At 40.2% G+C, this 22,651-nt stretch overlaps 1 protein-coding gene across 1 annotated transcript in view; it reads left to right on the forward strand.

Moving 5' to 3' along the window:
- itpr3 (inositol 1,4,5-trisphosphate receptor, type 3) overlaps positions 1–22,651 on the forward strand; it is a 350,279-nt gene that overhangs the window by 322,385 nt on the left and 5,243 nt on the right. The window contains exon 56 of the mRNA XM_018091571.2: positions 10,791–10,951. Within this exon, the coding sequence (XP_017947060.1) occupies positions 10,791–10,951 (161 nt within the window). The remainder of the gene's footprint in view (positions 1–10,790; positions 10,952–22,651) is intronic.

Here is a 22,651-nt window from a genome sequence, read left to right on the forward strand (position 1 = left end):
AGCAACCTCAACTTGGACAGTCTTTCTTCATAACTGTGACTTTCCATACACTTTACCAGCTAAGATGCTCTTCCTTGGACTTTTTATAATTCAATAATATGTCATTTGAGCTCTGGAGACCAAAACAGCACTGCATATTCTAGACCGGGCCTCATTGGTGCCTTGTAAAGAAAAGAATTACACCACTTTTATACCACATTTAAGAGAACTTTTTTAATACTACTTTTATATAGAGCTCAATACCTTGCTTGCCCTTGAATCTTTTGACTGGCATTGCTTACCACAGCCAAGTTTGTTATCCACAAGTACCCCAGATCCTCCTCCATTATGAATTCACCTTATGCAGTCCCACATCCTCTCCATCTTCTGTGAAGCCAGAACCTGGACCTGTTATCCAAAATGCTTGTGACCTGGGGTTTTCCGGATAAGGGATCTTTCCGTAATTTAGATCTCCATAACTTAAGTCTGCTAAAAATAATTTAAATATTGAATAAACTCAATAGACTTGCTTTGTTTCCAATAAGGATTAAAGGAGAAAGAAAGGTAAAAACTAAGTAAGCTTTATCAGAAAGGTCTATGTAAATACAGCCATAAGCACTCACAGAAACGCTGCTGTCATGTTGTAGGCGTATGGCTCCACATGCAAAGACTTTCTAAATTTTCAATTTAGAAAGTCTGTGTGGAATCCACATTGGAAGGAAACCCCTCACTGTAGGGGGTAATTCACAAATACCGCCTAAATGACACTGAAGTCGGGCTGGCTGGTGAAGTGTGAAGAGCCAGAATAAATCAACAAGGGTAACCAAATTATCATACCTGTGCTACAGTGGGGGTCTGTCTCTTCTTAGCAGATTCTTAGCTAATATTTCTTTAGGCCCATAGAATAAATATCTTTTACTAAAGATAAAAATCATGGCGCCCAGTCATTAGCTTGTAGCTGGAGCTCCCCACAGACTCCAAACACTCCCGTGTTATGATGATCCCTCGTGGGATCATCCAATATTCGGATAAAACCAGAATAATATGCATTAGGCCTGGTGTGTTTGGTGTCTATAAAGAGAATCCCATTTCCCACATAATGCACATGGTTCTATAATTCTGGTGAATACCCATAAGTATTTAAGGATAGCTGGAAAATAAAAATGTCAACAGTACAGCTCTACAGGGGGGGGTCATGTGACAAGTTCCTGGGCACTTCCCCCTCATGCATACGGTAATGAGGGAGGGGCCCAGCAGGAAGGATAAAAAGGGTACACACCCAGGTACTGACAGCTCATTCTGAGGTCCCAATATGTTGGGAGATGGGCTCAGGACTTTCAAACTCTTGCCTCAGAGGACACAACAGATCACTCGGTAATGTACTTAGGGTTTTCTCTGTGTTTTTATTCCCTTTTATTTTATTTACTGTTTTGCATGTATTTTTCTCTTTTGTAAAATCTTTTTCTAATTGCACTGTTTACCCTTGTAATATTAAATATAAAATTTAATAAGTTCTGTCCTTTGGCTCTATATCGATTCCCACGTACCTTGTATGACTGCTCAGGCCTAGAGGTGTATTAACTGCTTGGTTGTGTGTATGATAATTAGCTAGTGGACTGTCAGTAGGAAAGTGTGTATGTAAATTAACCGTGGCTGCTGGTGTGTGTGTGGAAGTAGTAGAACTATCCCTCACTACAGTAAGAAAGCTTGTGTGATATATTTGTGTAATTAGGTTTCTATCGCCTGGTAAGGATAGATGGTGGCAGTGAATAGTTGTTTGGGGCGGTGGTGTGTTTGGGGGTGCTTGATGTTAGTCTAACCTGTGTGAAAGGTGACTGAATGTAATCCCCTTGTACCCCATCCCGGTGTCAGGTGCATCTGTGAGTGGCGTTTCCCTGACAGCTGCACTGACTTCTCTGTCAAAGGATTTCTTGTGTCTGTTTTCCTCTGCCACCCTCTCCTGCTCCCCCCTCCCTCAAGAATGCTAAGAAATCACTCCCCCCCCCCATTGGCATGTGGATCTGAGCCAATCAGCAGGAAGCTGACTCATAGTTTGACTGAGCATGTACACTTGGTCTTGGTGCAGGAGTGAGGCATTATGGGAACTTTCTTTATACAGCTCAGCATTTTTTCTTCCTGTTTGGCTTCTGATCATCTGAACAGGTGAAATATGGAGAGACTTAAGGGCACTATTGAGACAACTGAAGGTTGAGATTAACTCTTTATTAGCCTTTCCTTCTCCTTTAATTATATCTTAGATGCGATCAAGTACAAGGTACTCTTTTTTTTATTACAGAGAAAAAGGAAATCATTTTTAAAAATTAGAATTATTTGCTTATAATGGAGTCTGTGGGAGATGGCCTTTCCATAATTCAGAACTTTCTGGATAATGGGTTTCCATATAAGGGATCCCATACCTGTACCAAGATCAACAATTCAGAAAGCAGTTGTTTATACAACATTTTATCATACACTTTGGCAAAATCAAAATATATCAGATGTGCTGCAACCACACACATTAGTACCAAATAAGTTGAAAGTGAGTTTTAGAAAATCAGAAAAGAGGCCTGGCTAGAACTTATCTAAGCTTGCTAAGTACCAAAGGATGTATTCCATCAGGTCCTGGTGCCTTTTTATATTAATTTTAAGTAAAGATTTTGTACCATTTCCTCTGTCAGCCACTGACTAGATTGAACTATGCCATCTCTCAAGTGGGTATTGAAAATTGACTCCTCTACTGTATACACTGAAGAAAAGAACTGATAAAGTTGATTTAGCTTTTCTGTATTATTATTATTGTATTATTATTTTGAATTATTTAATGGATCTATACTCTCAACCTGCATCTTTTTACCATTAGTGTACTTTTAAAATATCTTTTAAAATTAAACTGTCAGTTAAAAATGAACAAAATACAAATTTGTATAACCATTTTTTTTACTCAGTTGCTTTTTTTATTCTAAATTTTTTAATAAGGATTTTAATTTTTTTAAAAATTTCAAGGTTATTCAAGAAAAAAAATACATAAATGACACAAATACTAATTTTGATAAATAGCCCTCTAAGGGGGGGGGGGCAATTTACTAACAGTCTGATTTTTTTTCCCCCTATGATTTGGATTTTTAAACTTTAAAACTCGCAGAAAAAAAAATCACAACTTTTCAGAAATTTACTGTGTGACAAAAAAATCCAAAACATCATGTAGAAGTCAATGGCAGGTGTCCTTTCCCTTCCCTGGAAGATCTTTCTTTGCCTTAAATTTTAGAGGTTTTTGGATTCTTTGTTGGCTTTTTTGCAACAACAAAAAAGTTGCAAAAACTGCAGCTTTTTCGACTTACAGCTGATAAGCATGACTTTCTCATGAAGTTTTGATGATAGTCAGTGGAGCTTTCGTTGTACAGGGCAGTTTGCCAATTCGTAGTGATCTATGTCTGTGTTGAGGAGGAAGTAGGGCCCAGTGATTGTTTGGAGGTTGAAAAGGTCTTGCATCATAATACCCACTACTCACAATAGAGTAATCCTGTACCTTTTTACAGATATTTAATGTTGTTTTGGTTACTTTTTACCCCATCGGTACATGATTTTCCTTTGCCTCAGGGCTGTGGTGAGTGGTCTGATGCCCTTCTTTTTTGCATTGTTGAGATTGCCAAGTCTTCGCAGACTTGGTAGACATAGTCATTTGGTTGTTGTGCTGTTGCACATCTGCCTGTGCCATTATGGCCTCTTCAGTTAAACAACTGTATCAGAGGAAGGACCCATGTGGTCCAAAACATGTAGTGGTATGCATCTCTAGATAATGTCAAACACTTATTTACACAAACATGAGCTCTCCAGTACATTCTATTTGATGTTTGTGATTTATTTGCACCTTGTATCCCAGGTAGACCAGAGCAGCTAATAGACATATTTGTTGAGTACTGCATCATGGGACCTCCTTCTGAGATGGATTATATTTTAAATGCTAGCCAACTTATTATAGACATCACTTATTCACATGTCTGCCTTCATTTTTCTGAAGTTATACTTTCATCTGCTACCAGTTTACAAAAATACTTCTTTCTTATAAATTACCAGCTGATTTTATACATTTGGTGCTCTTTTATTTTCAGTACAACCTAGGCTTTCTTATGGAAGAGCACTAGGGCCACCAACAAAATAACATTTTGGTGAATTATGACTTTTAAAAGTCATAATTATGACTTTTAATCTCAAAATGTCAAGCCAAGCTGGTCCGACGAGAATGTTACCCACAAGCACCTCACACTAGGCTGGAGGCTTAACCTGAAGATGAGAGAGGAAGCGCAGCAGTGGAGAGAGGCTGGAAGGCCGAATAGCGAAGTACCGGGGAGTAGGCAAAGGAGTAGTCAAAACAGGTCTGGGTCGAGGCAGGCAGCAAGGGTTACAGTCGAGTTAACAGGCAAAGGATCAATAACACGCTTTTAGTAATAGTAATATAAGTCATAATTATGACTTTAAATAATTTTTTAAAGTCATAATGGTGAGTCTAAAAGTCATAATTATCACAGTGATCACAACATGGTCTCCTTTGAGATAATGCTGCAGAGACAGCACTATAAGGGAGTAACTAAAATGCTCAATTTTAGATGTGCAGACTTTGCCAGTATAAGGGCATCTCTGCAATGTGTCAACTGGGAAAGGCTTTTCATAGGGTTAGACACAGAAGGAAAATGGAACATCTTTAAAACATTGCTTTGTAGGTATACACAACAGTATATCCCCCTTGTAAGCAAGGAGAGGCATTGCAAAGCAAAACCTTTATGGCTGAATAAAAGTGTTATTGTCGAGGATGGTAAGAAAAAACGTGCTTTTAGGGCATTCAAGTTAGCTGGGACAGCGGTAACTTTCATCAGATACAAGGAAGCAAATAAAGCATGCAGAAAAGCTATCAAGCAAGCTAAAATAGAAATGGAAAGGGATATTGCAGCTAGGAGTAAAAAGAATCCAAAATTATTTTTTAATTATGTGAATAGTAAAAAAATGAAGCAAGAAGGGGTGGGAACTTTATTATCACGGGGGGGGGTAAGTTGGTTGATGAGAACGGGGAAAAAGCTGAAATTTTGAACTCTTATTTTTCATTTGTCTATACATCTGAGGAGCCAGATAATGAAGGCTTCCCTTGTAATATGCCCAGTTCTAGTAATTTAGCTACTGACGCATGGGTCACTCGGGAGGAAATTCAAAAGAGAGTTGAACATGTAAAGGTAAACAAAGGTCCAGGGCCGGATGGGATTCATTCCAGGGTATTAAATGAGCTGAGCGCTGTGATTGCCAAACCTCTTCACTTAATTTTTCAGGATTCATTGAGGTCTGGCATGGTGCCGAGAGACTGGCGGATTGCTAATGTGGTGCCATTATTTAAAAAGGGATCCCGTTCTCAGCCTGAAAACTATAGGCCTGTTAGTCTGACATCAGTAGTAGGAAAACTTTTGGAAGGGGTAATAAGGGATAGGGTACTTGAATACATTGCAGTTCACAATACTATTAGTTTGTGCCAGCATGGTTTTATGCGTAACAGATCTTGCCAGACTAATTTAGTCGCCTTTTATGAGGAGGTGAGTAGGAACCTTGATGCTGGAATGGCAGTTGATGTCATCTACTTGGACTTTGCTAAAGCGTTTGATACAGTACCTCACAGAAGGTTAATGATCAAATTAAGGAATATTGGCCTAGAACATAATATTTGTAATTGGATAGAGAACTGGCTGAAGGATAGAGTACAAAGAGTGGTTGTAAATGGAACATTTTCTAATTGGACCAGTGTGGTTAGTGGAGTACCGCAGGGGTCAAAATTGTGCAAAACTATAAGTTCCATGCAGGATGCTGCCGCTTTGCAGAGCGATTTGACAAAATTAGATAACTGGGCAGCTAACTGGAAAATGAGGTTCAATGTTGATAAGTGCAAAGTTATGCACTTTGGTAGAAATAATATAAACGCAAACTATCTACTGAATGGTAGTGTGTTGGGGGTATCCTTAATGGAGAAAGATCTAGGGTTTTTTGTAGATAACAAGTTGTCTAATTCCAGGCAGTGTCATTCTGTGGCTACTAAAGCAAATAAAGTGCTGTCTTGTATAAAAAAGGGCATTGACTCAAGGGATCAGAACATAATTTTGCCCCTTTATAGGTCCCTGGTAAGGCCTCACCTTGAGTATGCGGTGCAGTTTTGGGCTCCAGTCCTTAAGAGGGATATTAATGAGCTGGAGAAAGTGCAGAGACGTGCAACTAAACTGGTTAAGGGGATGGAAGATTTAAACTATGAGGTGAGACTGTCGAGGTTGAGGTTGTTTTCTCTGGAAAAGAGGCGCTTGGGAGGGGACATGATTACTCTGTACAAGTACATTAGAGGGGATTATAGGCAGTTGGGGGATGTTCTTTTTTCCCATAAAAACATTCAACGCACCAGAGGTCACCCCTTTAGATTAGAGGAACGGAGCTTCCATTTGAAGCAGCGTAGGTGGTTTTTCACGGTGAGGGCAGTGAGGTTGTGGAATGCCCTTCCTAGTGATGTGGTAATGGCAGATTCTGTTAATGCCTTTAAGAGGGGCCTGGATGAGTTCTTGATCAATCAGAATATCCAAGGCTATTGTGATACTAATATCTACAGTTAGGACTAGTGGTTGTAATTATAGTTTATGTATGTGAGTGTATAGATTGGTAGGTGTGGGTTAGGTCTGCTGGGTTTACTTGGATGGGTTGAACTTGATGGACACTGGTCTTTTTTCAACCCTATGTAACTATGTAACTATGTAACTATAAATATTACTTTTAAAAGTCATAATTCACCGGATTTTTTTTTTTGGTGCCCCCAGTGCTCTTCCATACTTTCTAAATATGTCTGAATTTTTCTACTTCTGTAATAGAATATAGGATTTAATGTACCTAAAACAATGGAAACATTTTGTATTTCTATACAATAGAGAATATATTAAGAAGTATCAAAATGTATTTTTTTTATATATGCATGAAAATGCAGTTAATATAGATGACCAAGTGTTTCCGTACAAAATATGTATAACTTGAAACTCAATTTTTATGTGCCATATAGCTGATTTCTTACATACACCAAGGGGGATTGTCCTCATTTTTTAATGGATGTGCACCTTTGGCTGTATTTAAGGATCTACCTTACAGTCAGTTACTGTGTGCTTGTGATACCATGGAAAAATCGAAGAAACTAAGCCAAGACCTGAAGAACAATATCTGGACCTCCACAAATCCAGTTACTTGTTAGGAACAATTTACAAAAAGCTGAGAGTCCCATGAGGATCTGTAGAAACAATTATATGAAAATGTCAAAATAAAAATATTGCGACCATACAGATAATGCATCATTCAGGTAGGAGACAACAAAAAGGGACTGGCATTAGGTACCAAAATATAAACATCCACTATTAAAAGAGTGCTTCAGTGCCATGACCCTAAAGGCTGTTGTGCAAGAATGAAATCCATACTTCTAGTCTGGTAAAAAAGCCAACCTGGTTAATCACCCAAACTCTAGCCAATACACTTTTTACTCACCTGTCTACAAGACACACTATTTTTTTTTGTCTCTCATCCATGTTTTCAGCTACCTTTCACCACTGAGATCCACCCTATTACCTGGTCTGATCACTCTCCTATAGCCTTGACGCTTGACCTAGCCAAACTGCCCCCAGAGACCCACATTGGCGTCTTAATGAAACAATTCTACATGACCCTGACACTTTCCAGCAGATAGAACAAGCTCTTAAAGACTACTTCCAGCTTAATGAGGGATCAGTCCAATCTTTATCAACCCTATGGGAAGCCCATAAGGCAATTATTAAGGGACAAATTATAGCTTTGGCAACTACCCAGAAACGAGCCCTCAGTAGTAAATATAACACTTTACAATCTCAGCTCCATACTTACAAGCACATCACAATGGCACCAGGCAGGGCTGCCCCTTATCCCCCCTCTTATACGCACTAAGTATAGAACCCCTCGCAGCAGTAATTAGAAACTCCCCAGACATCTCAGGGATCAACCTCCAAAATTCAAACTATAAAATATCTCTTATCACAGACAATGTCTTGCTGACACTGACAAATAGTGATGAGCGAATTTTTTCGCCAGGCATAAATTCGCCGAAAATTTCTGCATTTCGCCATTGGCTTATACTTATAGCAAACTCTCCAACTATAAAGTCAGTGTCAGCAAGACACAAGCATTACCACTATATATTCCACAACATCAACTGCAACATCTACAGCAGTGTTCCCCAACCAGTGGCTCGTGAGCAACATGTTGCTCCCCAACTCCTTGGATGTTGATCCCAGTGGCCTCAAAGCAGGGGCTCATTTTTGAATTTCTGGTAAGGAGACGAGTTTTGGCTGCATAAAAACCAATTACAATGCCAAAACGAACCTTCTGTATGCTGCCAGTCCACATAGGGGCTACCAAAAAGCCAATTATAGCTCTTATTTGCACCCCCAGGAGCATTTGTCATGCTTGTGTTGCTCCCCAACACTTTTTCCATTTAAATGTGGCTCACTGATATAAAAGGTTGGGGATCCCTGATCTACAGGATTCCTTCCATTACAACTGGCAAACAGCATTGGTCTCTTATATAGGGACACATATTACGCCAATATATACAGATCTATTTAGATACAACTTTACCCCTTTAATGCAACAGGTTAAATCTCTACTACAAAAATGATCTAAACACTCCCTATCTTGGTTTGGCAGAATTTCTGCTATAAAATGGACTATTTTACTGACATCTTATATCTTCCTGTATAAGTCCCCTCCAAAATCCTTAAGCACTTACAAACTTTATGCCATGACTTAATATGGGGTCATTGCAGACATAGAATTCTTAAAAATACTTTAACCGCATGAACTATTAGCATGGACTAACAGGCTATGCAATTCAATATAGGGACATATTGAGAATGCCCAACTGAAAACAGGCCACCTAAATCATCTCATCTGGGCAATTCCTCACTGTACAACGGAAAAGGCTACTCTTTTATCCTCGACTCAACATACTTCATTTCAACTAAATCACTTATAACATTATTTTTAAGCAACCCCGACTTTCAGCCTGGAATGCATTCTCATTTTATTAGTAAATTTTCAGACTCAGGAATCCAGACTGTAGCTGACTTACTAAATCCTTTTACTAAAGAGGTTAAAACATACGAAGATCTTAAGCAAAAGTCTAATCAGAATGCCTCGAAACTCTATGGGGCACATTTACTAATCCTCGAATCCGAATCCCGAATGGGAAAAAAATGGATTGGAAATGAAAATTTTGCGATTTTTTTTTCGTCGGCGTCACGATTGTTTCGACTTTATCATATTTTGCTTGATTTTTTGGTCGCCGCCGCAATTTTTTTGTATTGAGCAATTGTAAACGGCGGAAAAACCAAACCGAATTTTTCGCGACGGCGACGAAAAAGTCACGCAAAATACGAAACAATCTCGACGGCAATGAAAAAAACGCAAAAATACCGATCATAACGAAAAAACCGCCTTCGGGCGCTTTCGGACGTTCGTGGATTAGTAAATGTGCCCCTATGATTATCTTCAACTGAGACACTTTGCTAAGCCTTACAGTGACAAGGCTAAACTGACTACTCTCACCCCATTTGAGTCAATTGCCAAAAGGGGCCTTCCACAGAAGGGATTAATTTCCAAAATATACCAAATCCTCTCTGAACCTAAGGCCAGCTCGCCCATAAGACACTCCTATATGAACAAATAGGACTCGAAGACTGGTCTCTCATTTGGGGAAATGCCAAAAAAATTATAACCTGTTCAAGACAAAAAGAACACATTTATAAGATTCTTATGTTTTGGTACCATACTCCAGCCAAATTGCATACTCTGTTCTCTAACCACTCTCCATCATGCTGGAGAAATTGTGGAGAGATCCGCACCCTTACACACATTTTCTGGTCCTGCCCAATGATATCTCCACTATGGTCAGAAATCTCAGGACTATTAAGCAAGGTACTACAAAACCCTGTACCGCTCAACATAAATTCTTTTGTTAGGTAAACCACTCCCAAAAACTAGCAAATCGTATCAAGCAGTGATCAATAATGTCTTAAGGGCTCTGGCACACGGGGGAGATTAGTCGCCCGCGACAAAACTCCCTGTTCGCGGGCGACTAATCTCCCCGAGTTGCCTACCCCTGCCTGCCTGCCAACATGTAAGTTGCCGGCGGGATGGCAGACGCGGCGGCGCGATTTCGCGCAAATTTCCTGAAACATGTTCGCCGGCGGGATGGCGGGTCATGGCAACTCGGGGAGATTAGTCGCCCGCGAACAGGGAGTTTTGTCACGGGCGACTAATCTCCCCTGTGTGCCAGAGCCCTAACAGCCACCCGAATTTCAATAGCTGCAAGCTGGATAACCCCATCTCCCCCTACTTTAGCTGAAATTAAGTGGAGAGTGGAAACAAATAAGGCATTTAAGGTTGTAATTGCTAGGTTAACCAATAGAACCCCTCACTTTCTTAAAATTTGGACACCCTGGAAACTCTACTATACCCTTGAAATGTACCTCCTCAATATGTGTTTTACGAGAGTCTACATATACTCTTAATAACTCTATTACAGTCTTGCACTGCATTGTTGTTACAAATGTGTTTATTTCCTATTATTATCTATTGTATAATCAACATTGCTAAATGCAATAAAAATATAAGTTACAAAAAAAAAGCCAGACTGGTAAGTAGGTAGATAGTTTAAATACAATTTGAAACACTACTTCTACTAGTAGTATTAATATAACATTGATCATTTTGATTTATTCCTCTAGGATTGGAGAGAGATAAGTTTGACAATAAGACAGTCTCCTTCGAAGAGCACATAAAGGAGGAGCACAATATTTGGAATTATCTTTATTTTATAGTGCTGGTCAGAGTGAAGAATAAGACTGATTATACTGGACCAGAGAGCTATGTCGCACAGATGATAAAGGTATGGTCTTTTGCCATGTACAATTAGCGTGTGTTGCAAATTATATTACATAACTCAAGATTTACATACTCAGTATTGTTATTTATTGCAGATAATTACATTGTCAAATTGCTTAACATACCAGCATTAAAGAGCAAGTATAGTGAGGGTTGAGTGGCTCAGGTCTGCTGTATTAGGACAGGGGCTCACAGGGTGGATGATCCTGTGTTTTGTACGCAGGCTGAAGAAAGCACATCCTTTCCTATTCACTCCTCTTTTTTGCAGTTGCAAAGACAGGCATGAAGCTGACCTGTGTGCAGCTACACTGAGCAGATTTTGGCCAAAAACCACAAAAGAATGTATTTTTGTGCTAAAACCCGCTCAGTGTAGCTGCACACAGGCTAAGACCATGCCAATCAGTGGAGCTACATGTAGGAAGGGATAGTAGTGCATCTACTTTTCTCTGTGAGAAAAGCTGATCACCAGACCGATTGCCCATAGACTTAGGCAGCATTAGAAAGAGATGTGCCACAATCAGTTTGATTGATCCACAATGATCACTGCAATTTACTATTGCAAATATAAATTCAAACCGTTTTGTTTGGCATTGACTAAATCTTATATATATATACCCTCACCTTCAGACTAAGGTGGCAGAAATTTAGGTGTGGCATGCCTGACCAGCTGCACCACAATATTTTGGCAGCATACAGAGAAATGGGGAGTGGACGGGCAGAAACTGTAGCGCGTCCTCTCCCCACTGTTCCATATGAGTTAAGTAGTGGTAGGGGGGTGGGGTTGGTGCACATGCGAGGTGTGCGGGCGGCAAAAGGAACGGCCTTGGGGCGCCCTATTCAGAAATTCCGGCCCTGTATATACAGTACCAACATCAATACTAACTGTAGATTTTATTATCACAATAGCCTTATAGGCTACTATGCTTGTTCAAGAATGATCCAAGCCCCTCCTAACCCTTTAAGTGGCAGCAGAATTTCACATTTCGGTTCCCCCCAGTGCCAGACGTTTTGTAAACATTCAGTGCTTTCTTATTTTTGGGGCATTTACTGGGTGGGGGTTAAGTTTAGGTAGGCAAACTATATATTGTTTTTTTCATGAGAACCTTTCCAAATCTGCTTGAGTTTTTGTGTATTTCCACTTCTTGAACAAGATTCAGAGCTCAAACTACAAAAAAAAAAAGAAAAATTTATATTTTTCATGATTTAGGGATTTATACCAGAAACCTTTTATTTTGTGGACAAAAATTCAACTGATTTAAGCTCTGTAGCAAAGCACCAAGTCAGAGCCTGTGTCAAAAAGCCCAGTGTTTCTACATCTGCTGCTTCAGCCAATGTGACCCCTGCTAAAACATTTGCACAGGCAGTAGCTGCTGGCAGCAGCCCAAGCCAAGTCACCGCTGGGGCAGAGCAGCTTACAGGGAAACATGGGGCCCAATGTCTAATGTTAGGAGCTCATGGCATAGAGGCTTATATAAAAGCTGTAGCTGAAGTGGTGGGCCCCTCATGCAATAGTGGCAGCCAGCAAAATGTATGGGAAAACAATAATCTTTACACTATCTGCAGTGCATACTTTGGTGTAGAGGGGTATCACAATGGTTGGAGTTATGTCCCTGTAGAACCCCTTGAATGGTTAGGCACTAGGGTAGTCTTGTCTAATGTGCCCCCTTTCCTACAAGACCCCATATTGCACCCCCACCTGCAAGCCCTTGGGGAATTAAAATAAAATATTTTTGCAAAGAGAGCAGACTGAAACATGCCCTCCTTTTAAACGGCAGATGCAACTGCTTCCTACCTCGGGGTCAAGTTAGTATTGAGGGGTCTTTCGGGGGTTCTGTTTGAGAGGGTGTTGTAAAAATTATTTTACAACACAGAGGAAGTGAGGTGTTTCCTTTGCAAGGGGATGGGGCACACTCGCCAGAGTTGCCCCAAAATGCAAATTAAGACCACAGTCAATACTTGCACCCCTGGCACCTCATGTGCAACAGCTTGCCCTGCTAGGAATATCTCAGCAGGCTCTTTAAAATGGAGAACTTGAAGGACTCCACAGCTTCCAAACTTCCCTCTTCTTCACTGAAAAGTCTGCAGCCTTCCTTACAACTGCAGCAAAGGAGAAGAGGGGGAAGAATTTCACCACATCCCCCAATGGCACAGCTGTTCCTGCAACACATCAACCTACCCCTGTGGGTGTGGGGGCACTCAAGATTGTAACATCTACTGGGGTAGGAGCAGTCAGTGGACCTTCCTCTTTAGGTGACAAGCAAAAGAACAGGAAATTTAAGTCCAACCACCTGGTACCTAAGGAATGGGCATCAGTAGTCAATGATGTAGCACCCACATCCAAGGGCAAAAAGAGCAGGGAAACATCTGGCCCTCATGTAGTGACATTGTCTAACCCATCTTTTTTAGACTCAGTCAACCAGTGCCAGACCATACATTCTCAACTCCAGATTCAGTACGAAATAATGAGGTTAATGGTCTGGAGAGCCTAGAATAGGGGAACGTGTGTCTCTCTACAGAGTCAGGGGTGCAGCACCTGCCTCCAACACATTTAGAGGTTCTGCACATGGAGTATAAAGGGTCGCCCAGTGAAACACCTGCAGATTCGGTAGTCAATGTTCCTAAGGTGCTGAGTTTTGGGGACTGCAACCATACTCAGTTTTCAGTGCCTCAGGGTATTCCAATCTTGGAGGGGTAAATATTGGGATAACCCCCATACTGGAATCTGCAGATAAGACTGTATGGGGGGATGGTGGGACTGGAGTAGTGGAAATGGAGGATAGCATGGCAGACTCTGAAAAAAACAGCCCTGTGAAGTCTGCTGTCCATGTGGAGGTCTCTCCTCCCTTACCTTCCACTGACCCCAATGTTATTGCCATCCGGAGTGATTAGGAGGCAGTAGAAAGGGCAGAGGCTGACTATCAAGCCTCTAAAGCTCCCCCTGTTGTTGAGGAGCTGATTCTATTTGCTGCCCCAGTCACCTTTGAAGGTGTTACAGGTGAAATCAAAAGAGCACCTGAACCATTGCAGGATCTCCAAATGAAGGGTGCTTCTGTTCCTACTGCAAGCTCAAGTGGAGGAGAAACATTATCAATCCCTCAGCCAGGAAGAGTCCAGGGATGAGGATAACATTGCAGAAGAGGATGAAACAGTTGTGGCAAATTCTTCTGCCCCTCTCGTCCCTGCTGAGGAACTAAAAAGGTTTCTTGAGAGCAACCTTGGTGTAAAATTGGAGAAGAAACTGCATATGGCCTTGGAGAATTGGCATGACTTTCCTTTAATAATCCATTCTGTGAGACATTATAATGGGGTCATAAAAGATGCCAAGAACTATGGCACAGAAGAATATCTCTGTATCATTACAGCACTTTCTAATACACAGTAATGGCCTTGAGTATAAACACACTTAATACAAATGGCTGTCGGGAGTCTTTCCGCATGTTTCAGGTACTCTCCTTTTTTCACGAAGGAAGATACTCTGTAAGTTTTCTTCAAGAGACCAATAACACTCCAGAGCTTGAAGCAAACTGGAATATAGAGTGGAAGGGTAGGGTCTTTTTAACCACCTCACATGGACTTCATGCAGGTTTTGGTCTTCACATCCTATCAGCTTTTGCTCAAGATCAACCACCTGCTCATTCATTGCCTCAATCTCTGGTATACTCTTGACACAAGAGTTTTAGGTGAACAATGCCTACATCCTACCAGATCAAGAGAAGGCATTTGACAGGGTAGATCACCAATAACTCCTAGGTACTCTGCAAGTCTATACACAAAAAGAAAGAAAGATTACCAGCGCTTAGTTTGCCTTTAAAAATAATGTTTACAAAAAATGAGGTGTTAGTACCACACTTTAGTCAAAATATGTAAGCTCACGTGCCACGTCAAGGCCCCTCATTGTACGTGAGTCCTACACTGTCTAATGACTTTGACTCTGCAAGTCTATGGCTTTGGTACACATTTTCTAGGCTACCTGAAAACGCTGTACACCTCTGCAGAGTGTCTGGTAAAAATCATTTGGTCTTTAACTGCACCTCTGACCTTTGGACGAAGAGTTTGGCAAGGATGTTCCATGTCAGGACAACTGTATGCACTGGCCATTGAACCTTTGTTGTGTCTCCAAAGGAAAAGACTTACAGGGCTGGTGATCAAAGAACCAGATATGAAAGTGGTTCTTTTAGCTTATGCAGATGATGTAATCCTCATGGCCCAAGACCTATCTGATCTTGAGCGGACACAAGAGTGTCTCATCTGCTCGGATCATCTGGTCCAAAAGCTCAGGCCAAGAAGGTCTTCTAGAAGTAGACAATCTGCCTCCTGCTTTTCAAGACATCCCATGGAAGACCAAGGTCATCAAATATTTAGGAGTCTGCCTGTCAGCTGAGGAGTACCCTGTCTCACTGAATTTCAGTTAACTTGAGGAGCATGTCCTCATCCGTCTTGGAAAATGGAAGGGTCTTGCTAGAGTGCTTTCTTTGAGGGGGAGGGCATTGGTGATCAACCAGCGTGTGGCCTCTCAGCTCTGGTACAGCTGGTATGCCTTAGCCCAATTCAAGAATTCATTGCTAAGATCCAGAGAAGGTTACGGGCCTTTCTCTGGATGAGAAAGCACTGGATATCTGCGGATGTCTCAAGCCTCCCCTTGAGAGAGGGGTGTGCATAAGGTCCCAAGTGCACACTTTCCGTTTCCAACAGATGGAGAGATACCTTTACACAGACCCTGCTCCACAGTGGTGTACTCTGGCATCTAGTTTTATCACCAGGTACGCAACATGGGGTATGACAAAAAATTATTTGTCATCGAACCTGAAGGGTTCCTAAAAAACCTCTTACCATTACCGGTTGGTTAACTGCGTTTGTCGACCACTGGGCAATAAATGAAGTACTCTGCTCAGTATCCCCAGACTTGGTTTCTGTTCACACAACCCTCACACTCCATATTTAAGTGCACTTTAATTTAAGTGGCAATTTTAATATATTCAATTAATCATTTCCTTTTTAAAGGATCTGTGATTGACTTTTGTGAGCAACTACCTGCCTGCAATTTCAATAATATATTAGCTACTGAAAATTCAACAAATTTACTGCATTTATGTGGGGTGAAAACACAAAAAAATACATTGACCCATTCCCCCCAAAACCATATATTTTTGGAAAGTACACATTTGGGTGAATTTAAAATGGTCACCCATGTCTTTCGAAACGCTTTCCCAAAATTGGTGGTTTTGATGAAATACCTTAAAATCCTATCAAACCTTCCACTTCCAAGCACCTTATCTCCCATATAACATTATGTACCAAAAAAACACATCCTAAATATGAAAGCCAAGGATCCACTGAACAGTTTGATGCTCATTGTGCATAGGATCACTAAAGTATCTGATATTTAGAGACCCCAAAAGGAAGTTAGTGCATACAAAGTACCTACGCTGCAATTTAAGCTACCGGCATGTGCATTAGCAGTATGGAGACCCCCTAACAGTATGGAGACCCTAGAAAACCATACATTTTCCGAAAGTACACATTCTGACAAAACAAAAATGGGTAAATACATCTTTCTACTTCAAAGCAAGTTAAACATAACGCTTTTGTGAAATTTTCCGAAATTTAATAAAATCTTGCATTTTGCCCCATTATGTACCCCACATTTCATAACATATCAACCTAAATATTAACTCCAGGGGTCTAATGAACAGTTTTATGCCCAGTATGCATATATTTACCAAACTATGTGGCGTACAGAGGCACCCAAATAAAAATAGTGCATATGAATTTTCACCTATACTAAACAGAACAGTTTTCATGACATTCTGAAAATCGTCACAAAGCTTGCATTTTACCCCATTTTGTACCCCCACATTTTGCAATGTATCAACATAAAACTTCCTAAATATAAACACCAGGGGTCTACTGAACAGTTTTATGCCCTATATGCATAGATTTACCAAACTATGTTGCGTACAGGGGCACCCAAATAAAAATAGTGCATATTGGGGATGCCTATGCAGTAGGACGCACAGCTAAAGAGGTCCGTACTCTCAGGATCGAAAAAGTGGCACAGAGAGGTGGGAACTCAGAATATAACCACCTGCAATAATGTAACCAGCGAACAAAAGTAAGCAGATGAGGAAAACAAGTAAAAATGTTTTTCCAGCAGCAGAGAGTAGGTCTCTGCAAAACAAAGATGGCGCTGCACCCGCACATGATCTCCTGCGCTCTAGAGATACGTCCCCTCAGGCTACTCCGCTATACACTGAATCCCAAGGACCGGCAGACCCACTAATACCAGAAGCCCCACTTACCGAGAATATATGTATAAAAGTATCTAAAATATAATGTGCTGCTGCCCTGCACTGGTAAAAGTTGTGTGTTTACTTCAGAAAGTCTACTATAATTTATATAAATAAGCTGCTATGTAGCCATGGAGGCAGCCATTCATAGTAACATAGTAACATAGTAAGTTGGGTTGAAAAAAGACATACGTCCATCAAGTTCAACCATAATGCCTATATATAACCTGCCTAACTACTAGTTGATCCAGAGGAAGGCAAAAAACCCCATCTGAAGCCTCTATAATTTGCCTCAGAGGGGAAAAAATTCCTTCCTGACTCCAAGATGGCAATCGGACCAGTCCCTGGATCAACTAGTACTAAGAGCTATCTCCCATAACCCTGTATTCCCTCACTTGCTAAGAATCCATCCAGCCCCTTCTTAAAGCTATATAATGTATCAGCCAGTACGACTGATTCGGGGAGGGAATTCCAGAACTTCACAGCTCTCACTGTAAAAAATCCTTTCCGAATGTTTAAATGGAACCTCCCTGCTTCTAAACGAAGTGGGTGCCCTCGTGTCCGTTGGAAGGACCTACTGGTAAATAAAACATTAGAAAGGTTATTATATGATCCCTTTATATATTTATACATAGTTATCATGTCACCTCTTAAGCGCCTCTTCTCCAGTGTAAACAGACCCAACTTGGCCAGTCTTTCTTCATAACTGAGACTTTCCATACCCTTTGCCAGCTTAGTTGCCCTTCTCTGGACCCTCTCTAACTCAATAATGTCCCGTTTGAGCACTGGAGACCAAAACTGAACAGCATATTCTAGATGGGGCCTTACCAGCCCTCTGTAAAAGGGAAGAATAACCCCCTCCTTCCGTGAATCTATACCCCTTTTAATACAGCTCAAAACCTTGTTTGCCCTTGCAGCTGCTGCCTGGCATTGCTTGCTACAGCCAAGTTTATTATCTACAAGGACTCCAATGTCCTTCTCCATTATGGATTTGCCTAGTGCAGTCCCATTTAGGGTATACCGGGCTTGCATATTTTTACATCCCAGGTGCATGCATTCAAAGGAGAAAAGGCACAGGCACATAGCAGATAACAGATAAAGCCCCATTATATTCTACAGAACTTATCTGTTATCTGCTATATAACCTGTGCCTTTTCTCCTTTTTTCCAGATTGAATGGCTGCCCCTGTGGCTACACAGCAGCTTATTATATAAATTATAGTAGTGTTACTGTAGCAAACACACCAGTTTTACCAGTGCAGGGCAACAGTTGCATTATATATTTATTACTTTAAAGCTCTTTCATTTTTTAGTGTTACTGTTCCTTTAAACAAATGATTAAACAAATGAATGAGTTCCAGAGTATGATACTACAAATAGGTGAGCGCACTAGTCATATTGAAAATAAGTTGGGGGAATTTGCCAAATCACAAAATGACTTAATAGATGCTAATGAGGCACTAGAGGAGGAGGTGGCTATCTTAAGAGCAAAAATGGCAGATCTTGAGGACAGATCACCCTGTAATAACTTAAGGTATCTCGGAAGAGGTGCTCCCCGATCATCTAGGCTCATATTTCCAAACACTCATGAAAACATGTCTGCCTAATTTGTCAGACCAGGATCTAATACTGGACAGAATTCACAGGATTCCTAAGCCAAAAGGCTTCATTACCAAGAGATGTTATAGTGAGAATACATTTCTTCCACATAAAAGAAGCACTTATGCAGTTCTTTAAAGTTAACTCTCAATTACCGGATCCCTACAAAAGCATCTTAATATTCTCTGACCTATCCGTAGCAACACTGGAATTACTAAAGTTCTCCACAGCACTAACACCCCATATAAATGGGGCTATCCCGTTAAGCTGATCATAGCAAAAAATGGTGTACAGCATATGGCTTCAACTGTGGATGATGCCCTATCCTTACTGCACTCCTGGCACCTAATTGATGCTAATGAATCCCCCAGTGCTAGACCAGCAAAACGAAGAAGACAAGTGGACAGTAGCTGGATGGTGACACCTCAAAGGAGCCAACGACAAGGGCCTACATGAAGCGGACGACGAGCTCAAATACTAACCACTGAAATTACATTCAGTTTCCATCACTAATAGTATCTGAGAGTGCAAACTCTATTTTGCTGAAATATTATAAATTGGTTAAATTGGATAATATAAACTGTACCAATTCAATCACGCTCTTAAAATCTAGAGCTTACCTAATAGTCAATTTTCTGGGTTTTTTTTTCTCTTTTACCTTAATTACAATTGTATATACATTACCTTTTCTCCATTCTCACTGTTTCTCCAGTTGAAAGTTCATTTATTTTTACATATGGCTAAAGTTTGCCTTACAAATGGGATCACAGATTTTTACGAGTATGCAGCAATGACATTTACCATTATTTTTTATCTTCAAAATGTTCACTTACTAAATGGTATCTTTTTTATTAACGGCAGAAGGGGAAATCTACCAGGATGGTTTGGTTCACAGCATCCACCTAGACCAGATCATGGTATTTAAAGTTCTCTCATTTAATGCTTGAATAGCCCGTTCAAGCGCTCCATGATGTGGTCAGAATTAATTAAATCTGAAGCTGATATAGCTTGCATTCAAGAAACACATATACACAAAAACAAGCCTCCTAGATGATCCCATGCCAAATTTCCAACAGTACTCTTTGCTTCTTTAGAGGCAAAAAAATGCGGGGTTATGGATGCTGGTAAAAGACACAGTGACTTTCAAACAAGAAAGACTTATTTGTGATAATGAGGGTAGATTTATTATATTTATTTGGCAAATTAATAATGCTCCCTTCACTACAGTTAACATATATGCACCAAAACAAGCCCAAATAAAATTTCTAGACAAGGTAAAGCAAAGATAGAACCTGTTGGTTTACTGATAATCTGTGGGGACTTTAACAAAACAGTACATCCCACAGTAGATTGCTCTCCTAATAAAAAATATAAAACTTCAAACTTAGCCCTACTCATAAGTAGAGAGGACTAAACGGATAAATGTCTACTGCAAAATATTCAACATACAGGCACAGGTTATATTACGTGGTCAGACCATGCTCCAGTAAGAGCCAATATTCAGGAACGAATAGAATTCACCTGCTTGGAAATTAAATGGATTCTGGTTAAATAACAACCAATTTGTGAAGGAATTCCAGAAAAATCTAGACAAGTATTTCTTACATAATGACAACACAACTATTTCTAGCTTAACAATCTGACTAGTGCACAAAGCCTTTTTAAGAGGCATAGTGATTCAACTAGGAGCTAGGTTCAAATGGGAAAGGACACAACATCAAATTTAACCTACTTAACCAACTATATAAACTAGAACAGCTCAACTAAATCAAGCCCTCGACAAATATCAGTAAACAAATTAAACTTTTGCAACAAAAAAAATCAAACTTCCTATGCAAAAACAACTAAAAATGCAGAAGTAACTGCAGTTGTCCAAACACCAAAGCCACATAAATCTCCAGGCCCTGATGGACTGATAAATGAGTAGTATAAAAAATTTAATGTAACCTTAATGCCCTTTTTAAAGGAACAGTAACACCAAAAAATGAAAGTGTATAAAAGTAATTACAATATAAACCATCAACAATAGCTGAATGGTCGCACCTACTTGAAGAGTCTAAAAACATGGAAGAATCTATTGCGTACAGACACGGAAATATACTGAAACATTTTCAAAATTGGAGATTATGGACTGAATACATAGAAAACAGTTAAAGAACGTATGTTATTCCAATCTATGAGTTGCAACTCCAAAGAAAATCAAAATATAGTAGAGATATACAGTGTTATATAAGAAACATCTTTTTTAAGTCTGAGCAAAATACTATTTACTATGAAAAATTGTCTCTAAATCCAATTGCAATAACAGTAATATCATGAGAATGCAAAATCACTGTGTTATGTCATGTTATCTATATGTCTTTAAACTGTAATACTTACCTTTACCCTAACCCTCCTTTTCTTTCTGTACCCCCAAAAACCTGAAAATTAATAAAAAGTTATTTGAAAAAAAAAAAAAGTAATTACAATATAATATAATGTTGCCCTGCATTGCTACAACTGGTGTGTTTGCCTCAGAAAGACTACTATAGTTTATATAAGTAAGCTGCTGTGTAGCCATGGGGGCAGCCATTCAATGGAGAAAAGGCACAGGTTACTTAGCAGATAACAGCTAAAGCCCCATTATATGGGGCTTATCTACTAGTTATCTGCTATGTAACCTGTGATCCCATACCTGTAATGCAGTCAGTCTTACCGAAATACTTCAAGCCACATGGGCATTCCAGTAGATCCATGTAGATCACATTATTTGTTGTACACTTAATTAAGCGTATCTATTTCAAACTTCTCTTTTGTTACTTTTGATTCAAATGTTTTGACCGTAACCCCATATTTGAAAGACTTGCATAAGGAGCAGGGAAAATACCCCACCAGATCCCCATTAGTTTTATCCTTTTTTTTGGGAGGTATACAGCTGTCTGTTATTTTCTGTTTCAAATTTGTTGCTCTTCTAAATATCATTCCTGATTTTTTTGGTAATGGAGTAAACAATTCATTATCTAGCTGTAGAACTCCCCAGTGTTTCTTTATTATTTTCTTTATTTCCTTTGATTGAGGGTTATACTGTGTGATGAAATCTGTCCTATCCTCCATCTCCTTTTCTTTACTTCTATAGTCTAGTACAGTGCTGTCCAACTGGCGACCCCCCTCTGTGTGGCCCCCCCACCTGTCTGGCTGCTTTGATGGCTTACTCTTGTGTAAGCTTTAAATGGTATCAGTACTGTGATTAACTGGTCCCCTGCATGGTTCTCACCTCAGATTCAGGCTGTAATCAGGCTGTATTGTTTAAACATGTAATCCCCTGTGTTGTTCACACCTTTTAATCTCTGTATTGTTCACCCCCTGCAGTGTTCACACCTCAGGCTCAGGCTGTAATCACCCACATTGTTCCCCTGTTCACACCTCAGGAGCAGTAGAAACCCACAAATAATCCCTGCACACTACAAAAAGAACATATACTAAGGTGGTACTGCAATTAAAAAGTTTTTTAATATATAGTTATTGTACAGACTGTAGGAGCAGTGCCAGCATTGTGTCACTGTAGGCTGCCTGTGTGTGCCATACACATAGGCAGCATAGGGCAAGCAGAGTATGGCACACACAGGCAGGGTAGGGAAGGCAGAGTATGGCACACACAGGCAGAGTATGGCACACACAGGCCAAGTTTGGCACAAACCAGCCAAGAATGGCACACACAGTGAAAGTATGGCACACGCAGGCAGGGTAGGGAAGGCAGAGTATGGCACACACAGGCAGGGTAGGGAAGGCAGAGTATGGCACACACAGGCAGGGTAGGGCAGGCAGAGTATGGCACACACA

Source organism: Xenopus tropicalis, chromosome 2 (genome assembly GCF_000004195.4).
Source record: "Xenopus tropicalis strain Nigerian chromosome 2, UCB_Xtro_10.0, whole genome shotgun sequence".
NCBI classification, from domain to species: Eukaryota; Metazoa; Chordata; class Amphibia; order Anura; family Pipidae; genus Xenopus; species Xenopus tropicalis.